At 35.8% G+C, this 23,522-nt stretch overlaps 2 protein-coding genes across 7 annotated transcripts in view; both read right to left on the bottom strand.

Moving 5' to 3' along the window:
• Window positions 1–15,869, bottom strand: part of LOC144369010 (rotatin-like) — a 46,241-nt gene extending 30,372 nt beyond the window's left edge. The window contains exons 1-7 of one of the 4 annotated variants that reach the window (XM_078028065.1): window positions 14,300–14,484; window positions 13,342–13,496; window positions 12,231–12,449; window positions 7,703–7,831; window positions 6,888–6,998; window positions 2,665–2,823; window positions 1,287–1,358 (exon numbers count right to left, since the gene is read on the bottom strand). In XM_078028065.1, coding sequence (XP_077884191.1) covers window positions 1,287–1,358; window positions 2,665–2,823; window positions 6,888–6,998; window positions 7,703–7,831; window positions 12,231–12,326 — 567 coding nt within the window. In that variant the 5' untranslated portion in view covers window positions 12,327–12,449; window positions 13,342–13,496; window positions 14,300–14,484. Of the gene's footprint in view, window positions 1–1,286; window positions 1,359–2,664; window positions 2,824–6,887; window positions 6,999–7,702; window positions 7,832–12,230; window positions 12,450–13,341; window positions 13,497–14,299 lie in introns of all 4 variants that reach the window. The other 3 variants (XM_078028066.1, XM_078028067.1, XM_078028068.1) reach the window with 3 other exon arrangements.
• Window positions 15,870–21,712: 5,843 nt separating this feature from the next.
• LOC144369008 (uncharacterized) overlaps window positions 21,713–23,522 on the bottom strand; it is a 28,438-nt gene continuing 26,628 nt past the window's right edge. For all 3 annotated transcript variants that reach the window (XM_078028044.1, XM_078028046.1, XM_078028047.1), the window contains one exon: window positions 21,713–21,873. In XM_078028044.1, the coding sequence (XP_077884170.1) occupies window positions 21,722–21,873 (152 nt within the window). In that variant the 3' untranslated portion in view covers window positions 21,713–21,721. The remainder of the gene's footprint in view (window positions 21,874–23,522) is intronic.

The raw sequence follows: 23,522 nt of genomic DNA, 5'->3' as shown, positions 1-23,522 counted from the left end.
TTCAATGGCAAAAAAAATTAATCGCTAGTGTCGTCCTGAGAGGAAGATTAAAATGGATGAGAAACCTTAGATTTGTACAGTACCCTGAGGAGTACTGAATAACACTATGATAAATAACACACTGACAGGATGAAGATATGTGGGCAGTTAAAAGGATAAGAACCAAGGGCTATGGCTCAGGGGTGGTGCACACTTGCCCGGCAGGTGTGAGGCACTGGGTTCAAATCTCAGCACTGCATATAAATAAATAAAATAAAGGTCTATCAACAACTAAATAAATATATTTTTTTAAAAAAAGGATAAGGACCACATCTTACCACCACAATGAGAGTACTCTGAATTATCTACAAATCACAGGCTATAAAAAAACAGGCAACTATTTATGACTTGATATTCAGAACATAAAATTTAAAAATCAATCTAGTATTATCAAAAAAAAAAGATTAATTATAATCCCAACTGTGTGCTAGTTTGGAAAAAATGTTAACATCAATATATACTAAACTATAAATAAATTTATTTATTATTGTTAAATTTGAGAAGCAAAATAACAAATGGGTAAGAAGAGACAAGCCTGTACTCAAAGCAGCAAAGGTGTACCAGTGCCTAGCTTTGTGACTTTAGGCAAGCCACATAAACCCTCTGTGGTAAAGCTTCTAAGCCACTAAAATGAGGACAATAGTTTGTCCAATGTTAATATATACAATGTTAATATATACATATATTATATGTTTCTAGAAGAGTGCCTAGTATATATCTTATAGCTATTATTTTTCTAATTATTCTTAACACTATGGAGAATTTTTAAATATGATCAAGTATAAGGAAATTTCTACATTCTAATTTAAGAGATCCTTGCTATATTATATACATTTCACTAGTACTGGAACATTGTATCCTCAGAAGATTGGTTCTTGCATTCCCATGGACACCACACTCTGCAGATGCTCAAGTTCCTTACAGAAAATAGCACAGTATTTGCATAACAAAATGTACATACTGTCATATGCTTTAAATTGTCTCTGGTTTATTTATAATATCTAATACAATACAAATGTTCTGTAAATAGGTGTTACAATGTATTCTTTAGGAAATAATAAGAAAATAATTCTGTACCTGTTCAGTCCAGTTATAGTTTTTTTTCAAATATTTTCAATCCCTGGATGGTTGATTCCATGAATGCATAATCCAGAGGTACAAGGGGCCAACTACTCACATAGGCTGCAAATTTATCACTAATTAATCTTGAACATCTACAAGTTTGGTAACTGTCTAAAATCACCTACCTGCCAAGTATAATCCTTTATAGTTTCCATAGGCATAGGAATTACAAGGAGATTCTGAAGAATAAATGCAGCCTGAAAACATTTAAAAAAAAGTCAATACTGCCATCTTGTTGTCATCTTTGAAATTATCTAACATTCTGTAATTTAATAACAAAAGATGTATTATTTCTGGTCCACTGAACATACACAGGGGTCCTCACAAGAATTACTAAGCCATATTTATTAAACAATGACTTTGTTAGGTGATGACCAAACACTGTACAAAATTATTTCATCAGGAAATATATTTTTTTCCACTTTGGAATTCAATTCTATGCAGCAAAAAAAAAAAAAAAAAAGATTGGTATAAAATAAACTATTCTGGCAGCATTTAAGAAATGAACATCCAGGCCTCCACTCCCCATCCCACCTCATCCCCCTTTCAACTCATGCACTCTCCTCTCAATTAAAACCTGCTAACTAGAAATATAAACCACAAATGTCCAAGTCAACCTATTAAGACCTAAAGATAATCAAATGAAATAATCATATTAAACCCTGATTGTTGTGTGTATGATAGGGCAGGTGTGAGGAATCAATCCCAGAGCCTCATGCACGCTAGGCAAGCACTTTACCACTGAGCTACACCCCCAATTCTTAGAGTGTGTACTTAATGAAAGACTCTGATACAATCATACTGGAATATCAGTGAAATTCTAACAGTGAAATTTCCAACCATCTTCATTGGAAGTCAATAAAAAGTACTAAAGTTAATAAATCAAACAAAGGCATTACCATTTAAAAGTAAGCATTACTATTTAAAAGTATGAAAGCAATTAACAAGAAAACTAATCTTCTGAATTTGGAAGTGGGCACTGGCTAACAGTAGACTCAAGAGCTACTATTGTTTTCATAAGCCTCTAAGAACTATTTGATTATTGTTTTGAAACTATCTGTATTAATCATCCCTTTGATAGAAGCAGCCATAAAAAGAAAACCACAAATTAAACTTGGGTTTAATTTTCCTCTTATGTTACATGACATACTATAAAAAGCTGTTATGTCAACAGCCCTTCATTATGATTAAGGCTTTATAAACATTAGAGACACATATATGCTGAGGTAAAAGTAAATTTATTTTCTGTGAACCACTTTTCAAGTATTATAAAGCAGAAGAGTTCACATTAAAATACAATGTATTCTGCTTTGATCTTATCAGAATAAAGAACTCCAATTTTACTATAAATTAATAATATCCTTTTTATTCTTCATTGTCATTTCATTTGGGTTTTCATTAGACTACATAAAGGTCTACAGGCCATTCACACTGCTGAACAGTGAGTTGAGTATGCTTTATAGATAATATTACAATGGGTTTCTAAGGGAAAGACAGACATACCTCACGGCGCACCATACTACACTCTGACTGGTCTAGAAGAATATTCACCACAGTTCCCCAGAGCCCACCAGAAATGTTTTGACAACTGTTTGTCAAGGCCACACAGCCAGCTTCAAAAGTAGTCAGTGCTGATCCTAATCCCAGGGAAGTGAATCTCACCTGTCAAAGAGAAATTTGTCAAATCCACGTATCCTATCTATTTCCTAGCATAACTTAATTTTTCTGGCATATAAAATATCATATTTTATAAATACAACACTAGCTTTCCAAAACTAAACTATAAAGGTCACTTAGTGTCCGACATGTTTATGAAGAAATAAAAATCCTATATCACTACTAAGAAAGCAATAATTTAGAAAAAGAAGTTCAGTATCAGCAAAGGACACACAAAGTTAAAGCCAGGTATAAATAAGCAGCATACACTTATATTTTTGTAGCCCTTTTCAAGGGAAAGCACAGTATAATTACATATCTTTCATAAGCTCAATCTCTATTCATTCCTCCTTCCTAAAAAGGGTACCTATTATTTTGTTCTACCTTTCTTAATTTTTTAGTGTTTCTTCCAAATAAATGGTTTTAACTTTCTTGAAAGTTCTTTTTTCAAAAAACAAAAATTGACTGAATTACATAGTTCAGAAGGTATTTATTATTTTCCCAAAATTATTTTAAAAGTATTTCAAATAAAATTGAAGTGGTGTATGTTCTTGTCATAGTACTATTCAAGTCACACATTTTGGTGAATTTCTGAATTCTGAACTAAAAATATATTTCCTATGATTGCTACAGGATAAAAAAAAAAATAAGGTACTCATAAAATAGTCAAGGAATAAGTCCAAGTTTTAAGTGCCTAAAATACGTAACTTTAAAGTTACATCAAATAATATTTCTAAAAACCAAAGGCCTTAATTATAATAGGATGTATTCATTTCTTCCTCAAAAATGAATGAACAGATGACTCAAACTAGGAAGTTACTAACAATATACAATTTTGTATTATATGGTGCAATTCCGTTATGTGGCACTTAAATATTACTAGGATTCATAACTTAGAATTTCCAGTGATCCTTCTAAAATTGTTTGAAATTGCCTTGGCTTTTCCAACAATTTTCCACTGTTATTTCTAAAAATGACCGATTAGACTATCTTTTCTTTTTTGATTTTCTTTTTTTTTTAATTAATCAATTAATTTTTATTGATTTTATTTTTTTAAATACATGACAGCGGAATGCATCACAATTCTTATTACACATATAGAGCGCATTTTTTTCTCTTATTATTATTTTTTTTGCATTACAATTCTTAATACCTTTATACCACAATTTATCATCTCTCCGATTGTAATATAAGGTATGTTGACACCAAATTCATATCTTCATACATGTATTTTGTATAATGATGAGGGTTTCTGTACTCCAATGAATATGATTAAAAAGAGTATCCTATGCACTGAACTGTCATCTCTGAAAATTCACACACTGAAACTCTACTACCCAACATGATCATCTGGAGGCAGAGCTCCTACGAGGTAAGTAAGATGAAGTGAGGTTTTTTAAGAGGGGCATACCACTAAACCAGCCTTGGGACTCTAGGAAGAAAGGGAAATCTCTTTCTCCACATACAGGTTGTGTGCTGTGAGAACACACTGAGAAAGCGGTCTTCTGTAAACCAGGAACAGGGCCCTCACCAGAAACCAACCACATGGTATCCTGACCTTAAACTTGTGGCCTCCAGCATTATGAGAAAACAAGTTTCTGCTCTTTTAGCCACCTATTCTATGGTATTTTATTAAGGCAGCCCAAGCTTATTAACACAGTCTTGTACCAAAAAGTAGGGCTGTGCACCTGTAGCAAATAGCTAAGCATATGAAAGTGACTTTGGAACTGGGTAATGCATTAAAGACCAGAAGAATTTTGAGATGCAGCCAGGAATATAAACATGAGAGGTGATTCTGGAACAATCTCAAGACAGGAATGTAGAACATATTACTGAAAACATGTTAATGAACGAACGGTGATCCTCATTATCAAGTGGGTTGAGTAAGTGCCCCGTGAAGGCTCGTATGTCAAAGGTTTGGTCCCCAGCCCATGGTGCAGTGAGGTGGTGGAAGCTTTAAGAGGTGGGGTACAGTTGAGAGTCATGCAGTCACACTGCAGGGCGCCCGTGAAGGGGACGCTGGGATCCTGCCCCTTCCTCCTTTTCTCTGTCTGCTTCCCAGCTGCCATGAGGTGAACAGTTCTGCACCAGCAGGCATTCTCTGCTACCTGTTCTGTCTGCCCACAGGCCTGAGAGCAATGGTTCTGAGTGCTGATGAACTGAGACATTTAAAACTATGAGGCAAAACAAACCATTCCTCTTTTAAAGCTGTTTATCTCAGATATTTGTTATAGTAATGGAAAGCTGGCTAATACAAGTAACAAAGAAATTGTTTCAAATAAGACTGAGGTGGTACAGTAGGCTTGCCATAGTACCACTTTGTTCAGGTCACATGTTGGTGTATTTCTGAATGTTTACCCAAAAATATTTTTTTAATGACAGCTAGAGTTGCAAAGCTCAACTGTATTCATGCCCTAGTGTGTTGTGGAATGTAGAACTTATGGACAATTAATTGTTATTTACGTGATACAATTCCTAAGAAGTGGCTAGGTTCCTCCTGACTGCTTATAGAAAAATCTGAAAGGAAAGAAATAATTTGAAGAAGGAATTAAGAAAGGATAAGCATGGGGCTGGGGATGTGGCTCAAGCGGTAGCACGCGCTCGCCTGGCATGCGTGTGGCCCGGGTTCGATCCTCAGCACCACATACCAATAAAGATGTTGTGTCCGCCGAGAACTAAAAAATAAATATTAAAAATTCTCTCTCTCTCTCTCTCTCTCTCTCTCTCTCTCTCTCTCTCCTCCCCCCTCTCTCACTCTCTCTTTAAAAAAAAAAAAGATAAGCAAAAATGGACATGAACAAGAATTTAGAAAATTCTCAGCCTATCCACGGAAAAAAATGAGAAAACTTATTTTAAAGAAAACACGGCGGATGTGGCTGACCAACCATTTCATAAAGAAAACATTACGGTGATTTTGTCAGTCATCTCACAGGAAGCCAGGAATATAGATGGCACTGTATGAGCAGATACTGTCAATGTGAACTCCAGGGAACAAAGAAAGTGGGACAGATTGATGGAGGCTACTGTACATAAGAGTCTATTGGTAAATGTGTGCTATTCTTTAAGGAAAGAGAAAATTTTCTCCTTGGTTTCAAAGAGTAGGCCTACTTCTCTGGTGTCAGTGGGCCAGGATGACCTGGCCCAGAGCCCCCGGAACTATGGTGCTACTCTCAAGCACAACAGCATGGATGGGCCCTTACAGAGAGATGAAGGGTGGGATCACCCAGGAGTGTGGGGGAGTGGAGAGGCTGTCCCAGCAGCAGGGCTGTAAAGGCAGTATCAGCCTAAGGGCTTGAGCTTGGAGTTGTCTTGCCAGGTTTTGAACTCTCCTAAAACCATCACTCCTTCCTTCTTTTCTTATTTCTTCCATTAGACAGGGAATATTTATTCTACAACTAGTCTATCATCAAAGTTTAGAAGCACTACCTTATATAGTTTCACAAATTCATATCTGGAGAAGAATTTTTCCACAGGATGAATTAGATCTGAAGTTTCATCTGGACTTTATATAATTGATGCTGAAATGAGTTAAGATGTTGGAAGCTGTTGATAATGGAAATACTCTTGGCAAGGAATAAGGTCATTAATTGGGGGGACAAAACTATAATGAATTGTATCTCTCCAAAACTCCTATGTTGAAGCCTTAATCCCCATGTGACTATGGCTGGAACTAGGGCAAGGTTAAATGAGATCATGGGGTGAGACCCTACTCCAACAGGATTGGTGTTTTTAAAAGAAACAGAAAAGAGTCTCCCTGCATGTATGCATCAAGGAAAGGACATGTCAACAGGCTGCAAAAGATGGTTCTCTAGAAACCAAAAAAAAAAGACAGTAATATTTGGAGCTTGGATTTCCAGCCTCTGGCACTATGAGAAAATAAATTTTTATTATTTAAGTCACCCAATCCACAGTATTTTATAATGGCAGCTGGGAGCTAATACAGGGCTAAATAAAGCATAAAACTTGGTAACTCTAACAATACCATAATATGAATTAGCATAAACATGTATGTTTTATTTTCAATTACTTTTAATCTAAACATGATAGGCTTGGTTCTCTTTTACACTGACCTCTGGGTCCCGATCAACCCATAATGGAATCAACCAAGCCAATCCTTGTTGAGTAGGAGTCTGTTCTTCACTGAGACTACCCAAAGGTAAAAACCAAAGTGAAATCCACTCCTAGAATGAAAGAAAGGAAAACAGAATTACTTTAGGCAAGTTTAGGAAGTTTAAAATAATTCTAAATCTTTAGAAATCAAAATAAAGTAAAAATATACTTAAGACTTGGTTTCAATCCATTATTAGGCCAAAATAATGAGGAAGAAAAAAAATCTCAGCTTCTCCTAAAAAAAACTTAACCATAAAAGTTTTCCTATAAAAGCAATATTTTCTCCATAATTTAGGCAAAATATCAAAAATGTAGCTTTCTAGCAAATGCAAATTTCAATCAAAATACATTACAGATAAAATTTAGATTTATGTTGGGCACAGTGGCGCACACCTGTAATCCAGCTACTTGGGAGGCTGAGGCATGAAGATCACAAGTTCGAGACCAGCTTCAGGAACTTAATGAGGCCCTGAGCAATTTAGTGGAATGCTATCTCAAAATAAAAACATTAAAAAAAAAAGATATAGCACCCCTGGGTTAAATCCCCAGTACCATAAATAAATAAATAAATAAATAGATTAATTAATTAATTTCAGATTTACATGATATACAACTTCTAAGTAATGTCTTAGTCAAAAATCTTCTTTGTCTCCTAGAAAGAAAAGTCAAAAGAAACATTTTTTTATAGCAAGCCTACAGGCTGGAAATGTCCTAGGCATAGCACAACCCTTTTCAAGCAACTATTCACAAGTCAGGCAGCTGTTAATGCTCTCACCGAGCTCGGAGCATGGGCCATCATCTCATGGGACAAGTGAAGCAAACAAAGGACCGTGCTCTTTGTAACACCTTTTCCCATGAAGGACATCGCGTTTCCTCCACGCTCCACATAAAAAGAAGTAATGACCTGGAAGACAATGTGAACAGTTGTGTGCAAGCCTTATTTTAAATGGCATATAAAAATATCTATATAAAATTCTCCTTACTTGTCTAAATTGAACCTTAACAATACATACTTATAATATTATTAGTGTATACATTTATAACTGGTTATGATGGTAAATTTTGTGTTATGTGTATTTTAACACAGTTAAAAATATTCCTAAACATTTTTCCCCTTGAGATTTGTACAAAAGGTATGCAGTATCCTCGTAGGATATTTTTAAGACTTAGAATATTTCTATGACATTTTTGTATTTTTTTAAGTCAAAAAGTTTATATCTTGTTAAAAGCACATATTGGAACTGCTAATTCTATAAAGCTCACTGACCAAGTCAGTTATGTTAAATTCTCTTGAATAATGGTTTAAATGTAAATAGACACTTTCCTCGCTTATGAATGATCTTAGATATCTATTACATATTGCCTATTATTTAGATGACTGGTTCTCAATAGACACATTGTATCACTAATAAAAGAAATGTTTCCCCTCTAGGGGGGCATTCCCTATACAGAGGAGCTGATTCAGCAAAGTCCTTCCACCTGACTTAGAAAATCCTTTGAAACACGTGGCCAAGTCTTTATGACAATTACTATATATATTACTATTCCCCAAACAGGGGTTTGGTAAATATTTGTGAGCTAACTGAATAAAAAGAAACTTTGCAGTATGTCAACTTTTAAACAAATAAAGAATATTCGGTGAAAAGAAATCACATATAATTCACAAAAGTTTTATAAAAGAGAATGGTGACAATTTTCAGGCCCCAATATATTTTGATGGGAAAATGTGTGATAAATCAAAAAAACTAAAGACTACTTGTTTCTGCACTAACACAAATAAAGTATATCAATCCTTTCACCCAATATCTCTATACTTTTAGTCATCACAGAATCCTGCAATATGAGCCATTTTATCTCAGTATCTCTTTAGGTTTCGTTTTGTTTTGTTTTGTTGTTTATTTCAAGTCATACAGTAAAAAAGACTATACATATATACACACAAAAAAACATATATGTATGTATATACATACATACGACTGTATATGTATATTGGTAAATAATTTAGGGGCTCTGGCACAAGTTACAATTTTCACAAATCAAAAATAAAACACAACTCACCAGGGTCGTAGTTTAAAATATTTTAAAAATTTTAAAATATCCTACATGAATTCTACTATTTTTTTATTTTGGGGGGGAATTTAAAATTTTAAGTACTACATTAACAAGATGTCTGAGCAATCAAGTCATTATCATCTTTTCTCTAATTCATCACTGGAAATACCTAATATCTATGCAATAATTTTATTTCTAGTTTAAAAGTGACAAGCCAAGAACTTTGGAATTATCTCCTTTTAATCTGACCCTTTTGTCAGATCTCTGGAATTATACATCATTTATCTGATGTTAAGGATTAAATTACCATAGTTATTAACCATCGTAATTAATCACAATCAGTTTAAGTCTCACTTCACCACTACAAAAAAAGCAACATTTATATTCAAATTTCACTGTGCAAAACTAAAATAATCTAGAAATATGGCTCCCTTGCAATAAGTAATCAGTGTGTGTGTACCCCCCAACCCCCACCCACATCCCCCACCGCCTTTCAGTACTAGGGATTGAGCTCTCAGAGTCTCTACCACTAAGCCACTCTCCCAGTTTCCCCTCAACCCACTTCTCTTTTAGACAGGTCTTGTTAAATTGCTGAAGCTGGCCTTGACCTTGTGACCCTCCTGCTTCAGCTTCCTGAGTTGCTGGGGGATTACAGATGTACGTCACCAGGTCCAACAGAATCCACTTTAATTACTAAGAAACTAAACAGCTGGACCAACAATGACTTCGCTCTGAAGTCCATGCACATACGCCTTACTTTATGCTTAAAAAGACTAATTTATTCAGTAGTACTTATTTACCTAATAAACTAAGCATAAAGTCCCAAGATTAAAAGTCACTCTGCTATAATTTCTAACAAATATGAGAGGTTTAGCTATATTATTCTCCTGTCATATAAACACAAAGACTTTCTTCACAAGATAGTTTATAAAGTATGAAATAAATTCCCATTTATACCAAATCAGGATTTGTTAGTCAAGCTTTTCATGAAACATTATAAAATAGGAACTTTACTTTTTATCTATTTCTCCTCTAATAAACTGTGCTGATTTTAATGATCTCAAGGATAACTGAACTGAGAATGTGATTACTGCCTTTTACCTGTATTTCTTACCTAAACCTAAGTTCTTTTGTTCTCCAATACCACAAATGTCTCATTTTAATTTTTAGTATTTGCAATATAGCTATAATCAGAAGTCTCCCTTCTTACCCAATTTTTTTAAATAAAAGTACTTTTGATAGTTTTCAATACAAACAATACAATTCCATTTCAATTATTACTGTATATATATATACAGTAATAATATATATATATAGTATGCCATATATATAGTAGTTCCTTGCATATCCCAGATCTAAAAATAGATAAAACCCTTTTTAGAGAGATGAATTGAATAAAAGGTTCATAGAGAGATGTACTGAATAAAAGGTTCATAAATGGAGTATTTATAAATCACATTATAACTAATGCTATAAATTAGATGCCTATAGGTTGAATAACATTTTAAATGCATTAGAATGTATAAATTTTTTTAAAAACATTATGATTTTTAACTAAAATATGTTTGAAAATTCATGTATTTCTGGCCATGGACACCTGGCAGCATGGAATAAAACAATTCGTTACTATACCAACAGTATTACCTATTTCAATATTTATAATTATTTTTTTAAATAAAATCTCTTTTACTAAAGGGGCTACAGTAAATTTCATATTAAATGTTATAGTAATATGAGTATTCAGAATTTGTAAATTAAAAAATTAACAAAAATAAACCACAAACCTAAACCAAAAAAAAAAAGAGTAGGAAGATATAGATAAACTTAGTTAAAAAAAAAAATCCAGGTCTGGAATTCCACTTGCTGTGGATCAGTTTATTCACCTTTTAAAATATAACTGTACACTGCCTCCTCGAGAGTTTTTCCTAAAGTCCTAATACAGATATTGATTTCAATCTCTGGCTGTCAGTGAAGGTTAGAAGGCAAAATTAAGCTGACAGATTTGACCAATAAGAAAACAATGATCCATTTTAAGATTCAATTTATTACATAAACAGTTTGCAAGTACAGCCAAAGGTGCCACTCCCAGTGTCCCTTGTGTAAGGTGAACACTGGACAAAGAGGCCAGACAATTGTACTGCAAGTGGCAGAGTGCTCTGTTGCTAAAAAGCCCAAGCCATGCTCTATACACCACAGCTGTAACCCTGGGGAAGTGCGACAGAAAGCCCAGACTTCCTCGGGCCTAGGAATAAGAAACAGGTCAGGACAGACTTCTAACACATGATGATGGGAATGACACTCAAGCTCCTGGAAGTTCCTCACAATCCCCCATGTTCTCATGTTCCAGAGGATCAAAGGAAATTCTACCAGATCAGCTGGGGAGAGAGGTCTTGACTATGTGGCCCAAGTGCCAAAATCCAAGATTGCCAGAGCACAGTGGCAATGCTGTCCTTCTACAGGGGGTGCACAACCACATCATTGTTGTGCTTATTACATCATATATTGAAGATATTTTGAACCAAAAGATGATGAAATCAGAATATATTAGAATCCCTACAATATAATTAAGGACATGCTTAGAAGGTAATTAAAGCTGAAAATATTAGAAAACGAAAAGCTAAATACACTTCTACAATGTTGTACATATAATATCATATAAAATAATATTAAACTCCACCTATAGGCAATAAAATTAATAAATCTTATAAGCATAATGTTGAAAGAAACCACTGACACAATTTTTTTTAAAATAAAAGATTATTTTATACATAGACACACACTTAAATGGTAAAACTACCAAAAAAAGCCAAGAAGTGGAGTATCCAAAAAAAAATCAAAATACATTCTACAAAAGGAACAAATAGAATTCAACTGAGGAATGATAAATACTTCAGGGATGCCAGCTAAGCTGTACTTTTGGACTTGGGGGTAATCATGAGGTGTTCACTATGTGATAATTCAATGAGCTATGTATTTTCTGCATGTATTGTATTTCACAATTAAAATGGTTAAACAAAGTAAATGAATAAATAAATTACCCTAATGAAAAGATTTAAAGTAAGCCTCAATTTTTCTTGAAAATGAGAGTATTCCTCAGGGTGATCTTCTGTACATATTTTTTATAAAATTAATTAAAATATTTAACCATTATGATGAGTTAAATAAAAATATAATGCATTTGTGCCTGGCACCTAATAAAAGCAATCAGTAAATAGTAAATAGCTGTCATTTGGGGTGTTATTTTTACTTACCTCCAGAAGACCTGACAAGTACTTCATGCAAATGTCAAGTGGCCTTGTGAGAGGAGAATGTGAGCTCCATCCCTGAAATGCGGTGAGGTGAGCCATCCCTGTAATGTCCGCTCAAGGGAAGGCAGGCCATAGAAATGAGGAGCATCTGTGACTCGCAGGCACTGGAGCAGTTTCAGAGCCAGCTGTGTTTGGAAAACGTAAAGAAGTTCCAAGCATTTCCTATGCATTTAAAGGGGGGGTGGAAATCAACCACAGAGAAAGTTATAGACTTAATGGAGTGTCCTATTGGCTGCAGGGGGTTTCCCACATATTAGTAAGGTATGAACTAGACAAAATGGCAAAAAAAATTTCCTCTCAAAACAAGGCTTTGCAAGAGAAGTTTAGAGAAACTATCAACTAGAGTATGTATGCAAAATATAAGCAGCAATCACATTTAAAATACATAAATGGGTATTGGTTGTGTTATCCAAGAGTGACATAAAAAATTGAAAAAAAAATAATTTCACACTATAAATGAGTTTAATTTGAATATATTAAAACTGTATTAAATCCTTCAGTGTCATGAAAAACTGGTTATTTTTAATTGACTAAAACTTTTTTGTAGAAAAATAAAAGGAAATGAAAGCTTTTAATGACTTTAACCTAATTAAGCAAGACTGTCAGAAACAGATCAATCAATAGAATATATTCTATCAAAAAACAAAATTCTTAAAATTAAGTAGTCAAGAATGAATTCAAATATAAATTGGTGATTATTAACTATACTATTACCTATTCCATTAGGCATATGATTTTAAGATCATAATTTTTATATATCTACTATCCAATTGCTTTTAAAATATTTTAGAAATACAAAGAACCTATACTAAAGCCTACAAGTTCAATTCCTCACAGATCAACAACAAAGTAACCAAATTGACACTATTATAAATGTTCTTACTGTTTTTTAAAATGTAACATACATCAACATGCAAATAAGCAGACTAATTTTAACTATCAGTACCAAAGTATTTATATCTCCTAATTTTGAAGAAGAAGTAAATCTCTGAAAATCAGAGGAAAAATAGATTTTGAATAATTGTACCCAAACTTTCAACAATACAAATGATACCTGTCAGTAACTGCCATGAAACTGAGAAGCAAGGTATTGAAAAGTGCAATCAGTTCTTTCTGAAGTTGCTGCCTGATAGCAGTCCGGATGTCATCTATTTCTTCTCTTGCCTGAGTCTCTGTCAGAACCAGCAGGTCTAAGAGTGGATTTGGGCTCTAAAAAATGAAATTTGTTAAAAATATATTTACTCTCTAAGCTATATGTTTTTCCTATAAAGGTTTTTTGTTACTACCTATGTTCTAGATGAACTAAAAAGTTTTACTATCTAATTAATAGGTAGTTATACTATCTAATTAGTAGGTATGGGCCTTCACTGCATCAATAAAGATGTTCTAAATTCAACAGGTGTTTAATATGTCATCTGAACAAAAAGAAAGCATATGTTATGGAAAACTGAGAACAGAAAAAAACACAATGAGAGAAAATCACACATAATCATACTTCATTGGTACATACTCTCATCTGTTTCTGTAAGTAGAAATGTAAACAACTTTAATTATATATTTCAAGCAAACATGATACTAAGAGAAAAACACTATTAAAATAATCTTTTCTACTTAATGATATGATCCACATTTCTTCAAAAACTTTATTTTAATATCTGATTCCCTTTTACCTATAAAGATTTACAACCCTAATTACTAGATAATAATTTTCTACTTTTCTAACACAAAAATCCATAACTAATATTTGTAATAAACTAAATGTTTATTTTGTGCCTGGCACCTAATAAAAGCAATCAATAAATAGTGAATAGCTTCCTAACCTACTGAGGGAGTAGAAAATGGTGCGTTAACCAGAAGCATTAAGAGATACACAGAATATGTACTAATCACCTTAAAGTCACTGGTACTAGGCTAAGAAAACAAGATTTCAATTAACTTTCTGATTAAACTTCAAGATTTGCACCTTCATTTCTTTCTTAAGAAAAAGCCAAAAGACAGAAGGAAAGCCATACTGAGAGCAGAGGAAGCTCATCCTCCAAAGGCAGTCAGCATTCCATCCTGAGCATCAGGTGGTATCTCCAGTGACTATGACAGCACACAATAACAGAGAAAATACAAATGCAATCACTGCTATTATGAAATCTGACTTCATATAAAAGAACTTAATGTAAAAAAAAACTGCATTTCCTTCAGGGAGAAGAAACTTAAAACCAAAAATTGTTTATATTATATATATGTTCAATAAAGCATAACAACTATATTTAATATAAATGAGAGGTTTTGCAAAGTATGGGGAAGGATATTTGCTTTTAACTTGTTTTACTGTTTTTACATATAAGCAGTATTTTTTTGTTCAGGGCCACAGCCGAGTTGTGATGACACATGGCATTTTTGCCAGAAGTAGTAGTTGAGAGGTGACTACAGCAAGCCATTGAAATGATAATGGTTATGTTAAGCTGTGTATTCAATTGTAATATTAGACACCTGCTGTCCACCTCGGCCTGCTACTTTGGAGTTCTCTCGGGATTCCCGGAGAGTTCCCAATGGTTGGGGAAGTGCCAGAGGAGGGATTTCCGGTTGGTGGTTCCTGGAGGAGCCCTGTGGTGTTCGGGAGAGTTCCCAGGAGCGTGTGTGGAGTGTGCTGGTGGAGTTCAGAAATAAAGTTTGTTCCTGCTTCAGTGGCTCCTGATTTGTGCCCAGCCAGACTGCGGCATTTTTTCCCAACTTTTATCTTAAGAAATGCCTTTGAAAAATTACATAAAACATAACCACAAAACCTGTTTGACATGAAAAAGAGAATCAAAATACACATTTAGTCTATCACAAATATTAATGTATTTTCCATGGTTATCTTATTCCAAAAACCAAAGACTGACTCACAATCACTCACAATCAATCCTTGGACTCCTATAAGTAATGACAAAATAAACAAATTATTTGAACTAAGATTCAAACCTCATCTTGGGAAGATTATTAATTCTATATACTGATAAAAATTAAGTAGAAGCTACTGATTAATATACTTACACAGTAGGCAAATAGCTAAGATTAACAACTTTCTGCTGAGTTCTATAATCTGCTGAGTTCTCCCCTTTTTTCATCTTCAATTTCCATGTTATTAAGATTCAGTGAACCTTAGCAACATCATTCTAAAATTGGGATTAGTTACCATTCCTCAAGTACAAGGAGCAGAACAGACGTCTCTACTGCTGCCTACTGATCTCAAGTGTTTAATCATACCAGGTGTTTTTGTCTTTAGACATTAGTATTCAATCCTGATTTTAAATCAACCACTTAAGCCATCATTTTGTCACTGCTGACCTCCAAAAGGAAATAATTTCTGTAATGACAGCTCATTTCTTTATTCACATTCTGCTACTGCTCATCATATCCAAGTTTACATCCATCAGCAACCTATGCCAAAAGGATCTGCAATTCCCTCAAGGAACTCTGCACACGAGTTTGTCACATGAGAGTCAGCCAAGAAAGATGTATATTACATATTTCTGAACAGCCTCAACAAAAAAAGAAAAATAATATACCACTTTTATGAATTTCCATCAAAAAATTCATTCAGGTAGGAATGATATTCAATTCACCACTTCTAGTTTTTTTTTTTTTATGTTAACAAAATACCATTAAGTTAAGATATAGAATAGTGGAGCAATAACTTCCTAAGGTGTCCAAGAATTACAGCATGATTTTAATAAATAAATATTGTGATAAAACACATAAATAAAATTTTCACAAGAGTTCCTAAATCTTCCCTCAGGAAGGTAGTTGATTTTTCTTTTTGCTTTCTATTAACATTTTTTTTTGAAAGATAGGGCATTCATATCTGCGTACTTTTGTTAGTTTTTGCAATCATAGCTTTTTACATATCATTTCACATATCTGTACATTCAAAACAATTTCTTTGAATATTCTATTTTATTGACTTTCTTACATAATATTTTCCTTATTTATTGTATCGATTTCACACAAAAAAACTTTAAAAGGAACTTAATTTTTTATTTTCAAGTTTTCTTTATCCTAACCCATCTGCAATCACACAACACTTTCTAATTTAATCTTGGTCAAGATATTTAGAAAGTAAACCCTCCTGTTTGTAGATGGTTACTTAAGTCTATGTGGCTCACCCTTAAAAATATTATTATTATTTATACCATTACTAATAATAAATGACAAGAAAAAATAAAAATTTTCTAAAGAAAGGCTAGACACCATATAAAGCCCTGCAAACAAATTTAACTGTACCAAAATTTCTCTTTTAAAATCAACTGGTATCTTGCAAGAATTTCATTTTACTTTAATAACTACAAAAAAAAAATTCATACCATAAAATTCAAATCATTTAAATGTTTGGTTTTAAAAGTATTAGCAAATTTAACAAGACTGAAACCATAGCAAATATCTTTTCCATCACAATGGCATAAAACTATAAGTCAATACAAAGAGGAACTTAGGGAAATTCTCAAATTACATGGAAATTAAGCAATGTGCTCTAAACAACCAGTGTGTCCAAAAAAAAAAAAAAGAAAGAAAGAAAGAATAATTTAAAATATCAAGAGACAAGAAAAATGGATCCGAAATAACCCAAAACTTATGGGATATACAAAAGCAAATCTAAGAGGCAAGTTTACATCAATAAACACCTTTACATGAAAAAGAACATCTCAAATAAACATCCTTATGTTATACCTAGAGAAACAACAAAAAAAATAAGAATAAAGCTCCTAGTTTTAAAAAGGTAGACCTGCTGCTCTGAAAAGCCACGTTTGCATGGTTCCTGCAGCTCCTGGGTTCAGCTCCTGCTAGGAACACCTTCCCAGCTCTGGCAGCTCTATGGTCCCAGACCCCATACTCTTCAACCCACCATGTCGCATCATGCGTGGGACCAAGAAAGAGGCTGCGTGGACACCACCTCCCAGACCACCACCAAGCACTTAGCAGAGGAGGAGGAAGTTGTGGAGGAGGCAGAGAATGGAAGAGCCACCTGCTAGTGGTAATGCTAATGAGGAAAATGGGGAGCAGGAGGCTGTGGATTAGCTGGAGGGAGAGGAGAGGATGGTGATGGCTAGGAGGCTGAGGCAGCTACAGCAAATGGGTAGCTGCAGATGACAGGGATGGTGATGTTGACACAAAGAACCGGAAGATGGATAGGATGACTAGATGGCAAAAAAGGAAAAGTTAAACTACAAATAAGAGGCTGATGTGACCTATTACTCTCCACTTCCCATCTGTGAATCTAAATGTGGTCACCTCTGCAGAGAGGACACAGCCAGTGCCATCCTAGGATGACATATAGTCTCCACCCGACCAAAATCAATGTGAATTTGCAACAGGAAAGGAAAGAAAGAACCAAAACTTCCAAGGCCTAGCTTTTTTTTTTTTTTAAATAAAAGTACTTTTAAGAGGGTGTTGTCGGTACTTTTTATTTACATTTTTAAATTTTTGTACATATCATCAGGGGTCAGCCATTTTTAATGATCTCAGGTAACCAACCAGCCTTTGGAGTATCCTCTGTCCTACTTTGACTTTACCTGTGGTGTGGCCATGTTCATTATAATCTCAAAGAAGGGAAATAACTAAAAAAAAGGAAAAGCAACAACAACAAAATAACCTTATTCTGAGCATTCCAGTAACTTTTTTGGCATTAAATACTTTTTTTTTTTTAAAGAGAGAGTGAGAGAGGAGAGAGAGAGAGAATTTTTTAATATTTATTTTTTAGTTCTCGGCAGACACAACATCTTTGTTGGTATGTGGTGCTGAGGATCGAACCCGGGCCTCACGCATGCCAGGCGAGCGCGCTACCGCTTGAGCCACATCCCCAGCTCCGGCATTAAATACTTTAGCTGTATTATAAGTAGTTGTTTTGTATAAGACAGTTAAAAAGGCCAAAGATAAAAAGGTTTCTTTTTTCTTCCTTTCTTTCCGTCTATGAAGTTGCTGTTTATGAAGTTGCTGTTTATTTTTTTGGCCTGCTTGATGTATGTGTGAAACAATGTTATCTAACAATAAACTGGAATTTTATTTTACTAAGATGTTCTAACAAAAAAAAAATAACAATAACTTTAAAAAATAAAATAAATAAAAACCAAAAAGGTAGAAAATAATAAATGACAGTAAAAGAAAAAAAATGAAATAGACTAGAAAAACAATAGAAAAGATCAACAGAACTAAGTTTCTTGAAAAGATAACCTAGATGAAGACAGAACATTCAAATAAAATGAGAAATGAAAGAGCAGACACTACAACTGACAAAATAGAAATAGAAATGTATAACCAAAAAATTAGATGACCTAAAAGAAATGGATAGACATAATCTACCAAGACTGAATCATGAATAAATAGAAAAATCTAAAAATAGACTCAAACTACATAGGGCATGAAATCCGTAATAAAAATAAGTAGTGTCTCTATGTGGTAATAAACAAAGAAATCAAGATAAAAATCTCATTTATACAAAAACTACAAAAATTAATAAAATGCTTGGGAATTAATATTGTTAAAATATCTATACTATCCAAATTAGTCTACAGATTCAATACAGCTCTATCAAAATAGAAAAAAAATGATCCTAAAATTCACAAAATCCACAAAAGATGCTCAAAGGGGCAATCTACAACATCACAAGATCTAAATTCAAAATACACTACAAAGCTACAGTAATCAAAATAGCATGGTACTAGTACAAAATCAGATATACTAACCAATGAAAAAGAATAAACACCCTTAAATAAAACTATATATTTGCATTTAATTGATTTTTGACAAAGGTGTCATCAACACACAATGGAGAAAGGACAGTCACTTTAATAAGTGAATATCCATGTACAGAAGAATAAAATTGCACCTTTATTTTACATGGTACACATGAATTAACTCAAATGGATTAAAATCTTAAACACAACACCTGAAAACTATAAAACTACTAAAAAAAACTTCAATTGATTTTAGTCAGGCAATAGCTTTTTAGACTATAACCTCAAAAGTACAAGCAACAAAAACAAACATGGAAAAAAGGGATTACATCAAACTTAAAAGCTCTGGTGCAACAAAAGACATAACAAACACAGTGAAATGTCAATCTATGGAATCGAATAAAGAATCTGCAAACCTCATAACTGACGAGGAGTTAATATCCAAAATGTATAAGGAATTCAAACAATTCATCAGCAGGAAAATAAGCAACCTGATTAAAAAATGGAAAAAGAGCCCTGGCTTTTTTTCAAAAGAACAGACATAGATGGGAGTGACAGGTACAATAAAGAAAAATACAGCAAAGTCAGGGAGACCTAGATGGCACCTCCACACTAAGGGGGTCTCCTACTTCTTCCACATGTACATATTGCAACGGGCCTCCCACTGTGCATCTGAGAACACTCTGTGGGCATCTGTAGCCTTTCAAGACCCCAGAAACCATGCGGGCACCCCAGCACCAGCAGAGCATTTGTGCACATCACAACAATCACCCCGGTTGAGAACTCTCCATTCCACTCTGTAGTAGGCCCTGCCATCTGTACTGATCAGTCCAACCCCTCTCCTTCCTGTTTCTTGATTATACTACCATGGTTCCCACACATGGATGCCAGGGTGCTTGTGGCCCCCCCCCCAAACATTTGAATTCCAGGAACAGTGGAATGTGTTTGGGAACTTCTGGATGACGGGAAGTCCCACCCTCCAGGGTTTCATCTTCAATGTAATGAGTGCAGAGGGAGCCAGGAGGGCTCTGTCAGGTAGAGAGAGGTGGGAGCTGATGGAGCCTCAACTAAGTGCCCAGGACTCTGGGTTCAGAGCTGGTGTTATGTGGAATTGTTGAGAGAAGTGAAGAAAACCCAGCTCACTGTACGCAGAGACAGCAGATGCCCTCACGTGGTCAGGCTGCTGTGCTAATCAGAGCCCCAAGATGTTCCACAGGTGTGGAGGTGGGGAACCCACGTGCCAGCCCAGGCTGTTCCTGAGCACCTCTACCTGGATTCGAAAAACGTGACTCTGCATCAGAGTCCTCACATCAATGTATCCTGGCCCCCGACCCCAAAAGTTCTCTCAGAGACAGTGAGGTTCCACTGCTCTGGACTTGCCCTTTTCTCTGGGATTCTGGGGGACCATTAATTAGGAGGTCACAACAATTCTCAGCACACAGGCTGAGCCTACTGAGATCCCAGGAGTATCCAGGCATTGCTTCTATTTATAGTCCATCATGTCCCACGACACTGTGGACACGTATTGCACTCACCTAAAGAAACCACCAGGCCCAGGGCCTTCGTGCCACTGGCCTGCAGACACCTGGAGGAAAAGGCAACCTATAGGCTGCGTGGAACCAAAGACCCTAGATCCTGGGATCTGAGCTGGACACACAGCTCATGTGCACACAGTCACCACTGTCACTGAGAGTGCAATTGAAACACCCGCAGAGTTAGCAGTGGACCTGATATGCCCACGAGTGGGGGTGAACTGCATCCCTTGAAAATGATCGTGTCCAGAGAAAGGCAAATTTTGTAGGATTTCACTTATCTCAGATTCTCAATTATCAGGTTCATAAAAAGATAAAGTACAATGTTCTTTTCCTGGGCCTCAAGGGCACTAGAATTCCGCATTGATGGCAAGAGTATGTCCACGTGAGTTCTGGAGATGCATGGTGGTGACGCCTATACACCAACATGAACATGCTTAATGCCACTCAACTGTGTCCTCCAAAATGGTTGAATTACAAAACGGATGTTTGGTGTCAATTACCACAATGTAAATCCTTGGGAGACTGCTGATTGACTTATCTTAGCGTAAGTCAATGAATAAAGGTCCTCAGGTGTCAAGCTACAAAATGTGGGATGAGCATGGATGAGGATGGGCGGGAATATCCTCCCCCTCTAACACAATTAGGGAAGGATGTGCTGCCCTCAAGTGGCTGGGGGGCCTGGGATCCTGCCACAGAGGGGGATTCCAAACCTCACATCCCCTGACCCAGGCCAGAAGACCAGGTAGAGTCCAAGGACCCTGGGGCGGCCCAATGGCAATAAAGGTCAAAAGGAACTGGGATCTACCTGGACCCTCAATCCCCTACTCTGAGCAGGGCTGCATGACGAGGCCAGAGGCCATCCACAGCAATCTGCCTTTACAGAAAAACAGGGACTCCAGGCTGCCTCTGGCTCACTGACTCAGGGTGTGTTTTCATAAAGCAAGACCACTTCCTCACATTTGACCAGCAGCTCATGCGCTGACAGCACAATGGCTGGCTTGACTCAGGCCCTGAGAAATGAAATAGAAAATTCATAGCAAACCCTTCTTTATCTCTTCCACATCATCAGGGGGTGTGATTCATTTCCATCAACAAAGATGTCTGAAATGATGTCTAAACATGCTGGGGACTCACCTCCGTGTGGAACTTTTCAGGATAAAGGGGATCAAATCTCATGAAGCAACTCTTCTCTCCTCTAGCCCATGGGCAATGCAAGGAACCTGCATGTTACCAGAGGCTCACTCTCTCTTCTCATGTCTTCTGGAAAGGATTCAGGAATGCTTCCTTCAAGGTGAAGCAGAAGCCTGCATTCCCAGCTGCACAGAAGTGTTTGAGGGCAGTGTCTCCCTTAAAACCCAAGAAGAAAAACAGGCCATTAAACAGGCACATGGATTAGAGTACATGATCAATGATCCCTCCTCCCTGAAGCCTTCCACATGCCCACCTTCCACATTCACAGAGAAATGCTTGGCCATTCTCAAGACCAGGAGACCATGATGCTCATCACCAGGGAGTCAATAGGAACATGAACAGAGCAGCATGGATTGCAGAAGGTGGCACACCAAGGATCTGCAGCACAGCTGCTAGAACACCAGAGCTTAACTTCAGTATTGACTTTCTGCCACCTGCCAAGTACGATGTTAATGTCAAGCACAACATGCAGATATGCAAGTAGTGGGTGACACGGTGCATCCATTCACAGAAGTGGGCAACATCTTCATTGGAACAAGGAAGTATCTTATCCTTACTCATCAAAATCATCACAAAGAATAAAATGGATGCAAGACTTCTCATTTCACTATCATGTAGCTGTTGGAATTCCCTATTAAATAATACCTCCTCCAAAATAAAAAATATCTCAGACATGTGTCAACTATTCGATGGATGACATTTTAAAAACTAGGCCTTTACTTCATATTTATGTATGCTATAGCCCTGCCTAAGGCTCTTTGAGAAAGGAGCACATAGAATTGGATCTTTGCAAATCTCACATTTGCCGATAAATATTACCGACAATGTCAGGCATGGCGAAGTGAAAAGTGGGACTTTGGATACTCAAAGAATGCTATGTTGTGAGATTGGTGTCTCTGACTCATAGACAGCATGTGGTTTCTATGAAAGCTGGTGAGGGAGCAGGAGTAACGAAGCTCATGGAACAGGTGACCTCAGGGAATACTGACAGATAGGCCAAACTGGAGAACATGTTCCAGCTAACATTGGTATTTGGGCTCCTGAGCCCAGTCCTGTTTTAAAAAAAGTTGCAGACAGGCAGTGTTCATGGACAAAATGTCTACCATGTAAAAGTGGGTAATTGAAATGTCATCTAGGTACACATCTGATAGAATGGTCTGCCAACCTATGAATTTCATTCTAACAAATAAAAAGAAAAACACAGACATGAGACATAAAGATAAAACCTTGTCTTCACCAGGATGCCTAAAAATAAGTTTTATTTGCCTCATGCAAATAGCTTTCAATAGAACTTCTGATTTCTGAATGAACCCATTCAATTTTATAATGCACAGATCATAAGGTTTTCTTTACAGAATATTCTCTTCTTCTTCTTCTTAAAGCCTCACATAGACAATGTCTCACAGGACATAGGAGGGGAATGACCCAAAGGATGAGAGAATGGCTGGAACCGTTCTCAAATGTGCCCATGTAGCCTAAAGTTTGAAGGCACCTAATTGTACTCTAAAACAATGATGAACCTATTTGATCCATTAATTAATAAATAGCACCGCTTTACCACTTGAACCAAATCACAGAAAAATGGAAACAGATGATCGAATTCCTCTTCTCCCATCACTTCCTGGCCCAGACTCTCCCCAGAGGTGACTCTGGTCATCTGTCTATTAGGGAGTCACCCGTGGTCCCTTATCTCTCAGAAAAGAAAATCACCTCAGCTACTGTCCCTAAAGCCAAGTGATGGCTGCGGTTTCCACACTGTGTGGATCTGGAGAGATGCACAGTGCCGCTGGACCAGCCTATGTTCA

This window comes from Ictidomys tridecemlineatus, chromosome 12, assembly GCF_052094955.1.
Source record: "Ictidomys tridecemlineatus isolate mIctTri1 chromosome 12, mIctTri1.hap1, whole genome shotgun sequence".
NCBI classification, from domain to species: domain Eukaryota; kingdom Metazoa; phylum Chordata; class Mammalia; order Rodentia; family Sciuridae; genus Ictidomys; species Ictidomys tridecemlineatus.
Note: the sequence above shows the minus strand (reverse complement) of the source record. Positions and strands in the feature narration are given on the sequence as shown.